This window comes from Anabrus simplex, chromosome 9, assembly GCF_040414725.1.
Source record: "Anabrus simplex isolate iqAnaSimp1 chromosome 9, ASM4041472v1, whole genome shotgun sequence".
Taxonomy (NCBI): domain Eukaryota; kingdom Metazoa; phylum Arthropoda; class Insecta; order Orthoptera; family Tettigoniidae; genus Anabrus; species Anabrus simplex.
Window position 1 is genome coordinate 1,705,735 of NC_090273.1, and position 18,796 is coordinate 1,724,530.

Here is an 18,796-nt window from a genome sequence, read left to right on the forward strand (position 1 = left end):
GAAAGAATTTAATTTTACTGTAATCCCACTTCAATACGGAACCAATGAAATTCATAACTGTAAGTAAGACAAGGCCTTGAAATGCACTCGTGGAAACGGGTTGCTTCCTAGTTCACCATTCAGCCGCTAGGATCGCGGACTTGCCCCCTTGTATTCGCATGGCCGTATATTTTAATAAGTAGATTATATCCTAAATAAAAAGAACTGAATGTTTTTGCGAGTATTGACAGTACTTTATTTATAGAGCGGTCCTGCATTGGCTTGGATATGTCATTGAAGTTTCAAAACTTTCCTTCTGAGGGGCTTCTTATCAAGTTTCAAAACTTTCTCTCTTCTGCTTGAGTGGCTCAAAGCAATGACGTCTAACAAAGGTCTCAGAAATTTTCATAGTAGAAAAAGAGGTGGTTTGTCGCCTTTACACTTTCCACACTTAATTTCACTGTTGAACATGTCTTTCGAAAAAATAAACGTACACCTTTTAGTAACTCTCTTCGGGACAAGTACTGCGTTGCGGAAGTGACAAATTCCGTCTTTCACTGGAGAAGTGCCACAGACGATTTTCGGTATCTGACGGCTCCTCGATCTTGAAAACGAATAAGACACAATGTTGGACTATGAGTAGCTGGAGAACAGATATGTTCTAAACAGCCTTTACAGTCTTTTTTTTTCTTTTGCCACACGAACCATAATGACATTGTATTCCGCTTGGCGTCTTAGCTATCTGAAGGAGAGCTCGATGTCATAGCTCGTTAGGTTCCTCATCAATGCATAATGCAAATGTATACTTATGAGGTATTTTACGCAGGCCACAGTGGACTGGGTAGTCAAGATCTATGCCTGATATATTTCTCTCATGATTCTTGTTTATTTTCTCTGAATGTATTTTAAGTTTCTTAATATATGACAGGAAATCATTAATTAACCAACTGAGGAGTTCATCTTCAGTACTAAAAGTTGCTTTTTTTTTTTTGCTAGTGACTTTACATCGCACCGACACAGATAGGTATTATGGCGACGATGGGATAGGAAAGGCCTAGGAGTTGGAAGGAAGCGGCCGTGGCCTTAATTAAGGTACAGCCCCAGCATTTGCCTGGTGTCAAAATGGGAAACTTACCGAGCTCGATAGTTGCAGTCGCTTAAGTATCCAGTATTCGGGAGATAGTAGATTCGAACCCCACTGTCGGCAGCCCTGAAAATGGTTTTCCGTGGTTTCCCATTTTCACACCAGGCAAATGTTGGGGCTGTACCTTAATTAAGGCCACGGCCGCTTCCTTCCCACTCCTAGTCCTTCCCTGTCCCATTGTCGCCATAAGACCTATCTGTGTCGGTGCGACGTAAAAAGCAACTGGAAACTAGCAAAAAAAATGGGATACCACAGAAAACCATCTTCAGGGCTGCCGACAGTGGGATTCGAACCCACTATCTCCCGGATGCAAGCTCACAGCCGGACGCCCCTAACCGTACGACCAAATCGCCCGGTTAAAAGATCCTCGTTTGTTCTCGTTCCTGAATATGTCCCATGTGAGGTGTTGCAGGCGTTATGCGCATTGAACAATTTAATAAAATGCTCTATAAAACAAATGGCTTATTTTAATCTGTATTTTATGCTTTCGGGACAAAACCACCTCCATACTTTACAAACCAGAGATTGTTTCAGGGGAAAATACAATATTTTTAGCTCTTGCTACATTCATTTTCGTGAAATTTGTTGGGAAAATTATTTTCCTCGTTGGTTTTCTAAATTAAGATTTCTGAGTTTGAAGATGCCTCTCAAATGATTGCCGGTCACGGTAGCATAGTTTAAAAAAAGTCGAGTGAGAAATTTTGGGATCGCCCGTTTCTTATGAAGTAACTCGGATCAAAACTTAGGAACATTCACTGGAAACTTGTGAAACGAAATTCCACTACCTTTAATTTCTCGTAAATAAACCATGACTGGAACTGCGAATGCTTAACATCAGACAAATACATAATACATTCACAACCAACTCAGTTAATAAACACGTTTAAAGGCGCGAGCCTGGTCGACAGGGGGCAAGATAGCGAACCTAGCGGCCCGGCATTGAACTTTAGTGTAACCACTTCCATAGCAAATTAGCAAATAATTTCAAATTTGATGTAATCATATTGTATATGCGCTTTCGGATGCTTTTCCTATTAATTAATTCAGTTGTTTTTCATGAATGCTTGGAAGTGACACTTCTATAAGTTGCCTGGGCGAGCATAACGTCCCTCGTTTTTGTGCGCCATATACCTTTTTCTTAGTATTACCTGCTATCAAGTATTTTAATTATGCTAAAAACTATTAGTGTTGCGTGTGTAACTTAAAAGTGAATTAAGTGCGATTTTCAGAAAGACTTGTAACTGGGAGATAGAACAATCAATCCCAACCAATCTCCTCAAGAAAGAAAAAGAAGAAAAAAGTTTGTTTTGTCATGTGATGGTTATCTCATTAAGATTATGGTTATGTAATTGTATCAGACAACAATGATTAATTGTACGTGCTTAACATCACATATTTTTAGACAGCGAAGCTGGTGTGTTCTCAGTAAGATGTCCAGCAATTCGAATAGTTTTACTACTCGTCAGGTTTCTACTGGCGAACATAACCCTCAGCCTTCGCCAAGTGAATTCAACTCTCAGACTTCAACTGGAGGTTTGCGGCGGGTACACTACATAAAGGAAGATTTAATGTCGATTTTTAATGCAGCTGTATCATCAGTTCTACCGCATCAATTGATAAGGAATACTCTTAAGGTTTCTGGACAAACTCTTCAGGTTGGGAATGAGGAATATGTTCTGAAGAAGAATTGTTATGTGGTTGGGTTTGGCAAGGCAGTGCTGGGTATGTCTGTAGAAACGGAAAACATTTTACATGAACATCTTGTCTCTGGAGTGATCAGTATTCCGGTCGGAATGAGAGAAACTTTTGCGAATTCTTCGTATATGCAGCCTCGGAAACACAGTGTTATTGAAATCATGGAAGGCGCCAAAGATAACTTACCTGATGAAATGGCTTTTGAAGCAGCCAAGAAAATTGCAAATCTTGTTGAAAATTTAGACGAGAAAGCTCTGCTCATAGTGCTCTGTTCAGGAGGTGGCTCAGCATTGCTGCCATATCCAAAAACGCCTGTTACACTGGCTGAAAAGGTTAAAGTGTGCAATTTGTTGGTTTCTAGAGGTGCAAATATTAAGGAGTTGAACTGTGTCAGAAAGAGACTGTCCTTATTAAAAGGTGGTGGTCTTGGAAAGTTGGCTCATCCTGCTCGAGTGGTAACATTGATTTTATCTGATATTGTTGGTGATCCCTTGGATTTTATTGCCAGTGGCCCTACAGTCATCAATACAGATCCTCCTCACAAAGCAAAGGATATTATAAGGCGGTATAACCTTGACGGTTTTATGCCAGCTTCTGTCAATGAAGTTCTTAACTCTCCATATCCAAAGGATGTGAAACTTCCACTAGAGGCAGCAGATTTGGATCACATTCAGAATGTTATTGTAGGTGATAATACTATAGCTGTGGATGCAGCAAAAGGAGAAGCTGTAAAGAGAGGTTATGAGCCTGTGGTTTTATCTACAAAAATACAGGCATCTGTTACCATTGTGAATCAGATGTATGTTAGTCTGTCTGTTCTTATCTGTAAATATTTGTCTGGGTTAATATCCGAGTTGGATTTCCGAGAACTAGTAAATGCATTCAGTGCGGTACTCGAACCAGAATTGCAGAACAAGTTGGTGTTGGCTATTCTTAACTTTGATAATTCCAAAGGTATTTGCCTGATTGGTGGCGGGGAAACTACAGTTTCTGTGACTGGAAAAGGTCGTGGTGGTAGAAATCAAGAACTGGCTCTTAGCTTTACTACACAAATGTATATTGCAGCTACTCTTCACCCATTTCTGCAAAATTATTCTGTTGTCATGTTGAGTGCAGGGACTGATGGAATAGATGGACCTACAGATGCTGCAGGAGCCTTTGGCTATCAAGAGCAGTATGAAGCAGCAAAGCAGGAAGCTATATCTCCTCGTAAATTTTTGGAAAATAATGGTTCGTACGACTTTTACTCCAAGTTTCGTAACGGGGAAGATTTGGTGAAAATAGGTCATACAGGGACTAATGTCATGGACTTGCATTTCATTGTGATTCAGAAACTGAGATGATTTTGTGTCACTTGGTAAAGGCTGCCTGTACTGAGATGTACTGTGTGCCTTAATCTTACAGACTTGTTCCCGAGTATAGGACTGTCAGCATAAAGTAAGATTGTTATGAAAGGAGAATCATTTCACTTCCTACTAGGGAGATGTGTTCATTGCAAAGGCTAAGAATCCACCAACCCTGTTAGGAGCTGTGGTCTGTTCAAATTATCGGGGGGGGGGGGGGGGGAATCCGCCCACCTAATGCCGTAAGTACAGTATTAGCAGGCGCAAGGGAATGTAGCATGCAGAATGCAATACAGCAATAAAAAAATGGGTAGAGATTGTTCTGTGCACACTGTGTGACAAAATATATGATAGATATGCTTAAAATGAACCAACACTGCATCACATAACTTTTATTTTATGACGTTTATTTACAGACACCTGGCAAGTGCAGAATGAGAACACGAAAGGAAAATTAATATGATGATTATCAAATTTACTTCATAATTTGTATTGGCACAATTTTATTTTCCGTTTTCAACCATTTCATTGGTCACACTTTACTGGTGTGGGGTGCATTGTTAGGAAAGAGAAAATCATGCAGAAGTGATTGCAAAATGATATCTGAAGTAGCAGAGATGAGAGATCCTTCCTTTGTGCTTGCCAAGGACTCTCCAGCCCACTTCTAGAGGTATTTTTACTTAGCCTCTATAGAAAAATTATAACAGAGACTATGTCAATGTGGGAAATGCAACCATTTTGTGCATTCCTATTGCGCGGAACAGTTTGCTATTGTCTCGGATAGAGCTTGAGTTGTGTGAAATGAATGAAACTGCAAAGTGTGAAAGTAAAATTGCTGGATGTGTCTGCAGTGTGGAGTGAAATCCACAGATTTATTATTATTATTTGCTAGGCCAATGGTCTTGCCAGTTGTCAGTACATCACAGTAGTTACTAAAGGACAGTGGGTGGTTTGCGGCTCTTACCTGTGGGCTTTTGCTTGACCCGATACCAATGATCTTATCACTAGCCAGCGGTCTAACCAAACTGGACCAATGGTCTCGTTATTGGCAGCCACGTGTGGCTTTTGCAGCCCTGTTGGTAAAGTCTTCACTCTTTTGTAAAATCAGGTTTTTGTTACATGTGAGATCTCCATTCTTAAGCAATAATTTGTTATGGAGGAGAAGAGGGGAAATTACAGAGCAATTTATATGCTTAGATGCAATGATATCATGTGATTGGATTCTGTCATTGTATGAACTAGGTCACGTAGTCCATGGCTTTCATCATGAAATTCGCTGGAACAAGAATTACCATCTGCTGGACACACAGTGCATCTGTAAGCTCAGTGACGGGAAATGCGGTGCAAACAGAAAAGACCTGTAATAACGAGTGATTTATTTTGTGAAATTTTTGTATTTATGCTAATGGCCCCTGGCTGCAATAAATGTTCCATTCATGACTTCAGTATTACGATTAAATCCTTTATTTACTTTGCAAGTGGTTTAATTTGAGAAATTTCAGTTTTGCGTTTGGATTACTTTATGTCTATTGAAGGTGGGTTTTGCTGTCTTATGAGCTTTCATTTGTAAGCATTTCTATAGGCTGGCATCATAAGACAAACTATTAGCTGCTGTCCCTACTGGCCCAGTTTCAATTTTCGGAACTGAAAAAGATTTAAGAATGGCAGGAGGGTTGGTACGTGCAGGTCACTTCCATTCGGGATGGGAACACAAGTTCATGTTCTTAGAGAGTATTGTAAACCGTGCAAGATTTTCACGCATCAACGGCCACAGCTATTGGCTGAAATTGATAAATTTTGGTGTCAGTCCCTGCAGCACGAGGACAGCTCCACACTACTGTCACCAACTGTACTGGACAACCCATCTTTTATTTTCATAATTCATCAGAAAGTATTTTTGTAGTGATATGCTCGATTTGTGTACAGAATGGTAATTTTTCTAGTATCCTACAAACCAGGTGGTAAGAAAATGTTAGATTTTTCATATCAGTGTGTTGCCTTTTTAATTCAGGTAAAAGTTAAAAAGCTAATGTTTATCAAAACACCTTGAGGGCAGTTCCAAGAATGGATATGGTTATAACAGCATACTTGTCTATATGCTGGGAGTGACTCAAATAGAGTGGATACTCATCTACTGTTCATATTTAACATTCATTTACCTATTGGGTGCTTGGGATTTTCTGTTTCTTCAGACTGCAGAAAGTGTCCTATTGTCTCATTAGGGAAGAGAAAAGTCTGCTGAAGGTATCATGAGCTTTCCGTAGGCTGGGATTACAAGACAAGTATTGTGCTACTTCCTTGATACTTTTGTGGTTGGTATAGAAAAATGGTGCCCGGCTTATAGTGATGTTCCTGAGGGAGGATCCTAGTAGTATCCTGTGCTGTGGTTTATTTCCACTAATAAATTGCCATCTTACTTTGGAGATTGTTATTGTGAATTTAAGCTCACAGTTGCACAAAGTTGCTCAGTGTGAGGAAGTTGAGTATTCTGTGGCTGGCATTTTGAGGCCATTCTCAACACCAGGGCTAGTAGCTAGTCTAGGGTTCTACTTATCGGTACTATTTGCTTTCCATTGGATTTAACAGAGCTCATTAGCTTCTGCCTGTCGTGGAAACCACTTTTTACATTTTTCTGATCATTGTTGTCTTTGTTCCTTGATGACAGTATGCTGTCTGTCCCTGCGTTCAAGAAACACGTGTGTATTGCTTGCCCATGCTTGTGAATTGATTTTACTTTCTGGATTCTGTGCACACAGATTTTTAAATTCTTTTGGCTGCAGTTTATGTACTGTACCTACAAGTTGTGCCTCTATCCTGTGTCACATCTTGCAGTCAGAACATGAGACAGTGCTTTCGCATAATAATTGAGAGACTTCCAAATTTATGGTACAGCTCTGCATTGGAGGTCGGGCAATATTCATGGACTGAGAGACTTACATGAGAATTTCCTCTCTTATTTGGATCCTTCCCAGCTCACCATGGCGAGTGAGGGCCCTGCATTCAGGGCACACTACTGTGCTGAACTTAGGGCATTATTAGGGACTATTCCATACAAGAGAAGTCCGGCTCATTGGCTGGTTCAGAGGGTCCTGGAATGGGGGATTTTAATCGCGTCTGATTAATTCTTCTGGCCCAGGGACTGGGTGTTTGTGTTTATTCCAACACTTTACTCTTCATACTCAGACAGCACACTGCACTACCAACCACCAGAGAAACACACAATAGTGGTTACGTCCCTCCATATAGAGTTGGCGTTAGGAAGCCCATCCGGCCGTGAAACAGGGCCAAATCCACACGTGCAACACAGTTCGCACCCGCGACTGCACAGATGTGGGAAAAGCGGTAGAAGAAGAAGATGATTCTGTAGAAGAGAAGCATTGTTATCAAATTGTCAATTCTTGTTTGCATGGTTGGATAGGTGTTACACCGTGATAGTACTCACAAGGGAGATCTTCCAGGCATTATTTTCAGATTCAATACAAAATTAGCATGTGGGTGGCTGAGCTAGTATTCGTTTCAAAAGTGGAAACAGTATGTGCCCAGATTAATATTTAATGTTGAAAGTAGTGAAAATAAACATGGGAGATAAGCCGTTGAGAGGGATGAGTTATAGTCTTACAGTTGGCTAAATATGACTGGCTCATAATTTACCACAGCATGGAGGACCCAGTACAGTAGGATTTGACTCGTGATGCTGAGCATGAATAGTATTAAATGTGTTATATTTGGTAGCACAACACACATGGCTAATTTATAAACACATCCTCAATTAGGACACAACATCTACACCTTATGCAGTATGTTTGCAATTTTTGTTGGGTTGATGTATCATCGTACGATGGTGCTGTGCTATTCATAACATCTGTCCATATGCTGCACATCTGAGCGGAAGAAAATGTTTGATAGTCGATCGACACTATTGCACAAGCTTCTGCTTGGAGCATCCCCCACACCTATTTCTCTTGGACATAAACAAAAAGCATTAGAAATTAGTCTGGGCATATTGCGGTTTTCACTTTTGGAATGTAGACTAGCTCAGGTACCAGCTTGAAAGAAATCTGACTAACACTCTGAAGACTTCCTGTGTGAGTGTGGCTCTGCTCCCAGTCCCATGCTGCTCACACTGCCGTTAACAGCTCTGATAGGTGAGTAGCAATTGACTCTTTACCCACTGGGTTTACAGTGTGTTGTGGACCCCACAAATTTTTTATAAATATTCTGCCATAAAAATTAAAACAAAGGGTGAAGAAGAGATATGTCCTTTACGTTCCTCCCGTATTCTGGCGGCGTCTTCGCACTGCTACAAGCAGCTCCAGGAGATGTATAGCAATACACTCTTTACCCCCATTTTCACTGGGCACGTTTACTAACTGTTCACATGTTGCAGCCAAGAGCTGGATTTAGTGTGTGCGGGTCCCTAGGCTAAAGATGTGTTGCATCCCTCCCTCCCTCCCTCCCTCCCTCCTATATTCTGCGGTGTCTTCGCACTTCTACAAGCAGCTTCAGGAGATGTGACCGCGATAATATTGTGAGATGGACAGCAGGCAATGATATGTTGATAAACGGGGTTAAAAGTCAGGTTGTGAGTTTCACAAATAGGAAAAGTCCTTTCAGTTTTAATTACTGCGTTGATGGGGTGAAAGTTCCTTTTGGGGATCATTGTAAGTATCTAGGTGTTAATATAAGGAAAGATCTTCATTGGGGTAATCACATAAATGGGATTGTAAATAAAGGGTACAGATCTCTGCACATGGTTGAGAGGATGTTTAGGGGTTGTATAAAGGATGTAAAGGAGTGAGCATATTTGTCTCTGGGAAGACCCCAACTAGAGTATGGTTCCAGTGTATGGGACCCTCACCAGGATTACCTGATTCAAGAACTAGAAAAAATTCAAAGAAAAGCTGCTCGATTTGTTCCGAGTGATTTCCGACGAAAGAGTAGTGTTACAACAATGTTGCAAAGTTTGGGCTGGGAAGAATTGGGATAAAGAAGACGAGCTGCTCAACTAAGTGGTATGTTCCGAGCTGTCAGCGGAGAGATGGTGTGGAATGACATTAGTAGACGAATAAGTTTGAGTGGCGTTATAAAAGTAGGAAAGTTCACAATATGAAGATAAAGTTGGAATTCAAGAGGACAAACTGGGGCAAATATTCATTTATAGGAAGGGGAGTTAGGGATTGGAATAACTTACCAAGGGAGACGTTCAATAAATTTCCACTTTCTTTGAAATCATTTAGGTAAAGGCTAGGAAAACAACAGATAAGGAATCTGCCACCTGGGCGACTGCCCTAAATGCAGATCAGTATTGATTGATTGATGTGTAGCAATAGACTCTTTACACCATTTTCAATGGGCAAGTTTACTGGCTGTTCGCATGTTGCAGCCTACAGAGCTGCATTTAGTGTGTACCGGTCCCTAGGCTAGAGATGTTTTGCGTCCCTTCCTCCCTCCTATATTCTGTGGTGTCTTCACTCTGCTACAAGCAGCCCCAGGAGCTGTGTAGCAATACTCTCGACCCTCATTTACACTGGGCAAGTTAATTATCTGTTCACATGTTGCAGCCAACAGAGGTGGATTAAAAAGTGCGGGTCTCTAGGCTAGAGATGTGTTGCGCTCTTAACCTCCCTCTTATATTCTGGTGGCGTCTTCTGTATGAAATATCCCATCCTTTATTTTACTGGGACCAGACTCGATAGCTGCAATTGCTATGTGCGACCAATATCCAGTATTCGTGACATAGTGGGTTCGAACCTTTCTCGCACCATTTTCACACCTAGCAAATCCTGGGGCTCTACCCTAAGCCCACTGCCATTTTTTTCCCACTCCTTGCCTTTTCTATCCCGTAGTCCATGTCTGTGGATATCATTAATTTCCATTGCACTGATTTGGATTCTTTAAAGACTTCTGTTTTGAACATTTTTACCTTTCAAGGCCAGCAGGAAAATATCTTGTAGAAATTGCCAACTTCAGAAAAGGAGAAGAGTGCATAAGTTATGACATATCTTCACTTATACAGTGGCGGTCACAATAATAGAGCCACCTCTGTTGACGGGATTAAGAACTAGGATATCTATTAGTTCGCAAAATCTCCACGAGTGCCGTGTTGTCAGTCCCTTTTAGACAACATCAGGGAAGACATTGCTGCTATCTGTAGTCATGCAAAAGGAAGCGTTTGAGCTAGACGTGCGAAAAGAGGCATAAAGGTAAGAATCTTATGGGTCAAAATAATAGAGCCGTTGTACAAAAGTCCCATTCAAATTGATGTTTTGCAGTTGTTTTGGGGGCTAGCGATATTATTTGTCAACAAACCTCCACTCAATATTATTTTGTATGTAAATTGACGTTTGGTTTTGCTTACATTCTTCTAGAAGGGCAGAGCGAAGCATACAAGTGATGATGAGCGTATAGTAATGTTCCAGATGTTCAAAAGTGGGATGTCCATGAATCAAATAGCCAAAGATTTACACGTTTTGCGAAAACAAGTCCAGAACGCCATTAGACTGGCGAAACAAACAAAGCCGCAGGTGGAGAACGGGGCGACTGCTCGCGTAGACAGACTCATCAGTAGGTAAGAAAAGAAAGACCCATTTTTGTCAACACCACGACCGAAAGCCATTTTGTTTAGCGACAAAAATGATGTTCAATCTCAACGATTCAAAGACAACTGAGATCCGCAAAATTGAATGGGTGCATTGCTAGACAGAAGCCACATGTTTCAAAAGCTAATGTTCGGAAAAGGTTGGCCTTCACTTGGAGAAATGAACCTAATATTTGGTGGAGGAACATCCTTTGGTCCGATGAATCCAAGTATAATAGGTTTTCCTCTGATGGAAAAAGTCTATGCTTAAAGTAAAGACAAAATTTTAATATTCCACCTTCTCAATACTAAAAAATCATTTGATGTTTTTACAAAAACATTACAATGATATTAATAGGTACTAGTTTCGGTCCACTGTGGACCGTCATCAGCCTAGCCAAATTACAACAGTAAAAGACATAGTGATAAAAATAGTGTGGATAAATGAGAGAGGATCTAGAAGGATGGGATGGTGGTGGAATGACAGACAAAAGTGAAAAACCGTATTTGCGAATAATGATAAAAGTAGCAGAAGTGTTCACACTGACAAGTAAAATCTTGTGAAGTCACATAAAAACTCTTGATGAGATAGTCTTTGGTTGGCAGTTACTCCTGTGTTGCACGATTGAAATATATAACTAAGTATATGCTTCTAGAAAGTTGTAGATGTAAGTTCTACTTTAGCGTAGAGGGAAGAATTGTCCGATGAGACCAGCATGATTAAAAGTTGACAAAGTTGGGCTTGTTCTATGGTGGAATGAAAAGCTTGCTGTGTTAAACAGAAGTAGTCTCAGTTCAATCGGGACCCCAATGAACCTTGCGCTGCGTGGAACAAACTTGCTGTATTGAATTACAACAGTAAAAGACATAGTCAGTGTGGATACATGAGAGAGGATCTAGAAGGATGGGATGGTGGTGGAATGACAGACAAAAGTGAAAAACCGTATTTGCGAATAATGATAAAAGTATTGAATTGCTGTATTGAATACAGCATACAGCAAGTTTGTTCCACGCAGCGCAAGGTTCATTGGGGTCCCGATTGAACTGAGACTACTTCTGTTTAACACAGCAAGCTTTTCATTCCACCATAGAACATGTTCAACTTTGTCAACTTTTAATCATGCTGGTCTCATCGGACAATTCTTCCCTCTACGCTAAAGTGGAACTTACATCTACAACTTTCTAGAAGCATATACTTAGTTATATATTTCAATCGTGCAACACAGGAGTAACTGCCAACCAAAGACTATCTCATCAAGAGTTTTTACGTGACTTCACAAGATTTTACTTGTCATTGTGAACACTTCTGTTACTTTTATCATTATTCGCAAATACGGTTTTTCACTTTTGTCTGTCATTCCACCACCATCCCATCCTTCTAGATCCTCTCTCATTTATCCACACTATTTTTATCACTATGTCTTTTACTGTTGTAATTTGGCTAGGCTGATGATGGTCCACAGTGGACCGAAACTAGTACCTATTAATATCATTGTAATGTTTTTGTAAAAACATCAAATGATTTTTTAGTATTGAGAAGGTGGAATATTAAAATTTTGTCTTTCCTTTAAGCATAGTCTCAACTCAATACGGAACCTAACAATGAAGTTTATTACTTTGAAGGAAAAAGTCTATGTGCGCCGCCCACCAAACCAGGAATTTAATCCCAAGTACACTTTAAAAACTGTGAAATACGGTGGCAGAAGTGTTACGGTATGGGGATGTTTTTCATGGTACGGCATTGGTCCAATACACCGTATCAACGGCATAATGAACGCAGAAATGTACAAAGACATCTTGGCAAATGTGATGCTGCCTTATGCTGAAGAGGAAATGCTGCTGAAATGGAAATTTCAGCACGATAACGATCCAAAGCATACTGCAAGGATCATAAGGCAGTTTTTTCAAGATCACCATATCAAAGTATTAGAGTGGCTCTGACGCATCACCCATTGAGAACTTGTGGGAGATCGTAGACAAGAGAATTGACAGCTCAAGAGCCTGGTATGCGATCAGCAGCGACGAATGCAGGCATTTAGTCGACTCTATGGATAAGAGGTGCAGGGCAATCCTCAAAAATAAGGGTTAGCGCACAAAGTACTAATGCACTCCTATGCAAAATCGACTGTTTCTGTAAATTTCATAAGACTGAGATCAAATACAAAATATTTGTGTCAATTGGCTCTATTTTTTTGACCCTGTGGTCTGGTATTAGTTTGAGTTGTGTTATCTATATAATGGACTGTGGTACAATGCGACTCTGTTGTAATGATTCCTATACAACGTAAAATTTTGTTTCCATCATAGTACAAACATGTCTAGTAATAAATTTGCACTTTATTCCAAACCTTTGCCAGGTGGCTCTATTATTTTGACCACCACTGTACGTTTCCTTAATACTTTTGAGGCCTATGAGCAACAAGTGCATATAATAGTTTAGTAATACACACATCAAACATCACTGTGGAGTTCCCAAGCAATAGACATAAAGAGCTACCATATTAACAGTACAGCCTTATAGGCCTCCAGAGAACTTGCCCCCTTACTTTGATTTTTTCTAGGCATACTGTCCACTAGTTCATCAAATTAGGGTTGGTCCTAATTGTTCCATTCTCCTACTCCTCAGTTGTAATTCGACGTAGTTCTCTCAGAGGATTTGGTGAGTTGTGATGTTCATAAACAGCCTTCTGCAGTTTCTCCCAGGCAGGGTCGATAGGGGTTCGTGTCGGAGCGATATTGCGATCACAAAAGAAGTTGTTAATGAGAATCTCATGATGGTTGCATGGATTATCATCCATTATGACAAATTTCCGTCCAAAATGCTAGCGCTACAGTGTCACTGCGGGCCTGTGACATGACTAGGAGTGGCTTTCGGTGGCCCAACATAATGCCATCCCAAAACCATTTGGGAACTACCACCCTGCCTCCAGACTATCGTCGGTGATAAGGACTTCGTGCCAGTTCTGCAGAGTGGGCTCATCACATGATGTCTAGGTTTGAGAGTGAAGTTGTGCTTCGTATTTCTCGCAGTGTGAGTTGAAACGTCGTGATCATCACTGGAGAGGTACCAATAAGTAGCAAAGATCATAAGATGAGCATTCAAGAGGACATATGGGATGAGGAGTAAGTGAAATGTTTGATCAGTTTCAAAGTTCTTTGAAAACATTTAACAAAGAGGGTGGCATTGCGTTTGGGTTTCTCTGAGCTGAAATTGGAGGTTAATGGTAATCAACAGTTCACGGCCAACACGTTGAGCAGGTGCCCTGTTGACCATCCTACATACTCGCCTCTAGTGCTTCCACACTTAGCTGAAATACTGCCTCCCGTTTGAGCAACATGTAGTTGTATGTTAAATGACAGTAACAATGCTTGTGGTGTATTCTACAGCCAGAGCACTTATTCTCCATTATGTTCAGTACAACTCTGCTGTTATGAAGTGCATGGATTCCTGCTGAAAACAGATCCTCATGCTCTGCCTTCATCTTTATCCGAGTGGTAAGGTCTCACAAAAAATCAGCTTCATGGTCCGCACGCACTTCAATAGATTCACAATTAAGTATTTATTTATTTTCCACCTAGTCGATACAATGATTGCTTAAGGCAATTTTTAATGGTTAAAAATGGTACATGTTTCGTATATTATCAACATCTTCAGCCACATAGCACTGTTTAGATGAAAAATATATAACTCAAGAGTTATTTGTTTTGTTTTAATGTTGTCAATCTTATGTTAATTTTAAGGACACTTCCTCTAAAGCATTACTTTGTCAATTTATATATTTTATATATTTTTCATCTAAACAGTGCTATGTGGCTGAAGATGTTGATAATATACGAAACATGTACCACTTTTAACCATTAAAAATTGCCTTAAGCAATCATTGTATCGACTAGGTGGAAAATAAATAAATACTTAATTGTGAATGGTAAGGTCTCGTCAATGGTGTGGATTTGGAAGACAGTTAAAATGCAGGTCTTCGATGGAACTTTTATTTTTACGTCCCACCGACACAGGTAGGTCGTATGGCGACAATGGGTAGGAAAGGACTAGATGTGGGAAGGAAGCGGCCGTGGGCTTATTTAAGGTACACCTCAGCATTTGCCTGGTGTGAAAATGGGAAACCACAGAAAACCATCTTCAGGGCTGCCGACAGTCGGGTTCGAACGGATTATCTCCTGGATGCAAGCTCAGCTGCGCGCCCCTAACCGCACGGCCAACTCGTCCGGTGGCAACAACTCTAACACGCAGAAATGTACAAAGACATCTTGGCAAATGTGATGCTGCCTTATGCTGAAGAGAAAATGCTCTGAAGAGCATGACAGAGCTCTCATTACTGACTGACTGCTGTTGAATGTCCTTCAACTGGAAAGATTCACAAATCAGGCAAACTTTGCAGACACAAGCGAAGGGTACAAGAAAAAAGAGATATTACTACCGAGCCTATCATCATGTCCGAGAAACACAGAGTTGAAATTTGAGCGCTGTGTGATCAGAGTCTCACTGGAACCATGCCATAGGCAGCACACGGGTCCCGTGCAGGCATTTAGTTTGCGTTGCTTCAAGTGTTTGAGGTACATGTCAGAGGTGAAAGATACCCACGTAGTGTGGATAGAAGAACTTATAGTATTAAGAAACTGCATGAAATATCCAGCAAACAGTGTTATATGGACATTCGGGTTACAAGATGCAATATATCGCTTGGGTATCCACGTGCTGAAAAGTGTGATGAACATAAAGCCAGTGAAAACAGATCTGATGCTGAGAAATTGTAACACCTATCACATTCTGCTGAAGAAATGGAACAGTTGCTAGTGGAAGATAGGGCCCTTTTAATGAATATGAGGCTGCACAACTCAGAGCTAATACTTTTCATACTGGGTGAGTTGGCCGTGCGCAGCTGTGAGCTTGCATTCAGGAGATAGTGGGTTGGAATCCCACTGTCAACAGTCCTGAAGATGGTTTTCATAGCTTCCCATTTTCACACTAACAAAATGCTGGGGCTGTACATTAATTAAGAACACAGCCGCTTCCTTCGCACTCCCAGGATTTTTCTATCCCACTGACCTATCTGTGTTGCTGCGACGTAAAACAAATTGTTCAAAAAAAACCTTTTTATTGAAGGAAAAGGCGAGGCAGGGAAGAAGCACAGAAGTCAGAAGGATGTGAGGGAATTGCAATGGATTTTGCAACAAACCTTTTTCCTAATTGAAGTACCAATGATGCTTATTACCAGTCTCAATTGTCCTTTCATGCATTTTATTGTTAAATAATATTTTTCAGTACTCAGGGAACGTATTACCTTGAAGTGTTTTGGGCTGTAAGAAAGAAGCAAACTACTATTATACTGATTTAAAAAAGAGTAATTAGTGTCCATTTTTATTGTTAACTAGCTGACCCGACAGATGCCGTTCTGTCAAAAATAACTGACAGTGGAACGAGCTCAAATTCAGTCTGTACTGCACGCAATAATCAGAATAATGCAAATGACCATCCACCATACCCGGTGGATTTTGATTAAGTATTCCACAGGGACCATGAATCATGTTTTTAATAACTAATTCATGCAAGCATGGATCTACTTGTACATCAGGGATTTCAGCTGATATCTCTTCATCAAGTTCATTTGATCTTATATTCTCAACCAACAAAATCAGAATATGTTCATGAGGCAATCCACGTTTCTGCCACTCCACAGCATACATCCAGCAGCGCGTCTCGCCAAACACACTATGTTTCACAATGAAATCCATTAAAAATTTCATCTTTTGTTGGAAGACTCTAGCCATAATGTCATGGCAATCAATGGTTGATTGGCCAGGGAATAACTCTTGTTTGATTTCTATCCACTGAGGATTGCACGTGAATGTGATAAATAAATCTGCTGTGCCATAATGACGAATATACGACATGGCATCTTGAGCATATTCTTGCATATGTCGAGGACTTCCAATGTATGTTACTGGAAAAATGGTCTCTGCACATTTCCATCACTGTTAATTGCATCTCGAAGGTGAATATACTCTTCAGAATGGGGTTTGCTTTGGTCCAACTTGATGAATGTCAAACGCTCTGTTTCAGTTTCGACATACATATCAACAGCATATTGGTGAAATAATCGCCCACATTCAATATGTGATTGTTTTCATTTTCACAAACCATAAGGCGGTATGTATAATACTTCATTGAACTGACTTTTTTGTTGGTTTTGGCACCTGTAAATAAATATTGTTTTACTGACAGTGATTGAACTTGTATATAATACATATAGTAGCTGATACAAAATATCCAAATTTATAATTACCTGTAAGGGATTTATCATCTTGAACCATCTTCACCTTGCCAAAACATGATGGGATATTGTAGCGGTGTGTTTCATACACACGCTGTAACTGATCATTCCGGCGATGTTAAACAATATCACGGGCTTCCAAATTTTCTCCAACTTTAACAGTGGCAACTTCATCACTTGTTGGTGCATTGAAATGTCTTGCATGTTGGCCCACAGGAGTTTTATCAGCTCTGATTACAATTTTATGATTATCAGATGGCGTGAGATCCAGTGCAGTTGATGAAAGAAAGTTTGTACAATAGAGCTCTTGACTGAACTGTTATGTGCAGATCAATTTCTTGTACTGAATTGCCCATGAAATAAATTTGCAGGAATTTGTAGTCACCATCTAACACCGGCAACAGTGAAGCTGCTCTGTGATACGTTTGGCGTTGTATCTGTAAATTAAAGACAGATTTGTTATTTTTGTCACAAAAACTATAAAATGAAATGAAATAAAATAAACAAAGCAATATGGGGGATAAGTCTGTTTGTTATATGTTACCTTGAAAGTTGGCATGAAATTGTCCCGAAGTATGTTTGTTATCCCAAATGAAATAATTTGAAAGCAGTTGTTATATTTTTGGAAATTTGTAAGGAAATGTATGAAATCTGTTCCTGTTCCTGAAACCAGTGAGTACAATGGATCTGGTGGTGGAATCGATGGCACTAAATTCACTTTGCCATTTGCTCAACACAATCCAGCGGCTTCATTTTTGTATTTCAACGCCTTACAATTTTGGCAAACTGAGTTCATGGATCCATTGGTAGGCACTGTAGTCAACTGAAACATCGTAACTGAAAGCAGCTCGATTCAAACTTGGAAGATTATTAGCTGAACGACACGCTGCATGGGTTTGTGATATCCGAATCCTTTCAGTTTCATTTCGCTCTTTACGTTGTGGTGCAGTCCGATTAGAGTGAAAATTAGCTTGGCCTGTAGCATTTTGAGTTCTTCGACCGAAGTTGCTCCGCTTGCGTCTTATAGGCGGTATGAGTCTGTATATGGAAGCACACACAAAATAAACCAATCAACCAAAAAATCGATGAACTTATTTGTTGAGAAGCAAAGATTTAAAAACTATCAGGGTAGACAAAGTTCTCCAACTATAACAAAACACGACACTCCATGCGACTGTCTGGAGAGCATATGTTTGGGAGAGCCATACTGGCAGTCGAGGCAGCCAGACAGCCAGCCGAGTGACGCGCGAAACCAAAACCCAAGGAGACATTCTTCCTGTCACAAACTGTTTTTTTTTTTTTTTTTTTTTTTTTTTTTTTTTTTTTTTTTTTTTTTGCTAGTTGCTTTACGTCGCACCGACACAGATAGGTCTTATGGCGACGATGGGACAGGAAAGGGCTAGGAGTGGGAAGGAAGCGGCCGTGGCCTTAATTAAGGTACAGCCCCAGCATTTGCCTGATGTGAAAATGGGAAACTATGGAAAACCATCTTCAGGGCTGCTGACAGTGGGGTTCGAACCCACTATCTCCCGGATGGGAGCTCCTAACTGCACGACCAACTCGCCCGGTAAAAAACTGAGAACTAACCGAGATAAGAACTTGGGGTTTGTTTTAAAAATAACTTCCATATCTGAAGACCATTCGCCTCACTTTGACGCCCCATGCAGATTCAATAGCAAAGAAGTTGGCCAGCGACTGACTTTTATGTGCCTCTGAACATGACTGAAAAGAAACACAAACAGTGCTCGATCTTATCATTTAAATTTAA

The 18,796-nt window shown here is 40.3% G+C and overlaps 1 protein-coding gene across 1 annotated transcript; it reads left to right on the forward strand.

The window, feature by feature from the left end:
* The first annotated feature begins 2,276 nt into the window (after positions 1 to 2,276).
* On the forward strand, positions 2,277 to 5,607 carry LOC136881197 (glycerate kinase). The gene has a single exon (XM_067153900.2). The coding sequence runs from the start codon at positions 2,488 to 2,490 to the stop codon at positions 4,159 to 4,161; it is 1,674 nt and encodes a 557-aa protein (XP_067010001.2). The 5' UTR covers positions 2,277 to 2,487; the 3' UTR covers positions 4,162 to 5,607.
* The last annotated feature ends 13,189 nt before the right edge of the window (positions 5,608 to 18,796 follow it).

Coding starts and splice junctions, on each gene's coding strand:
- LOC136881197 (XM_067153900.2), top strand. CDS start 2,488: ATGATTAATTGTACGTGCTTAACATCACATATTTTTAGACAGCGAAGC.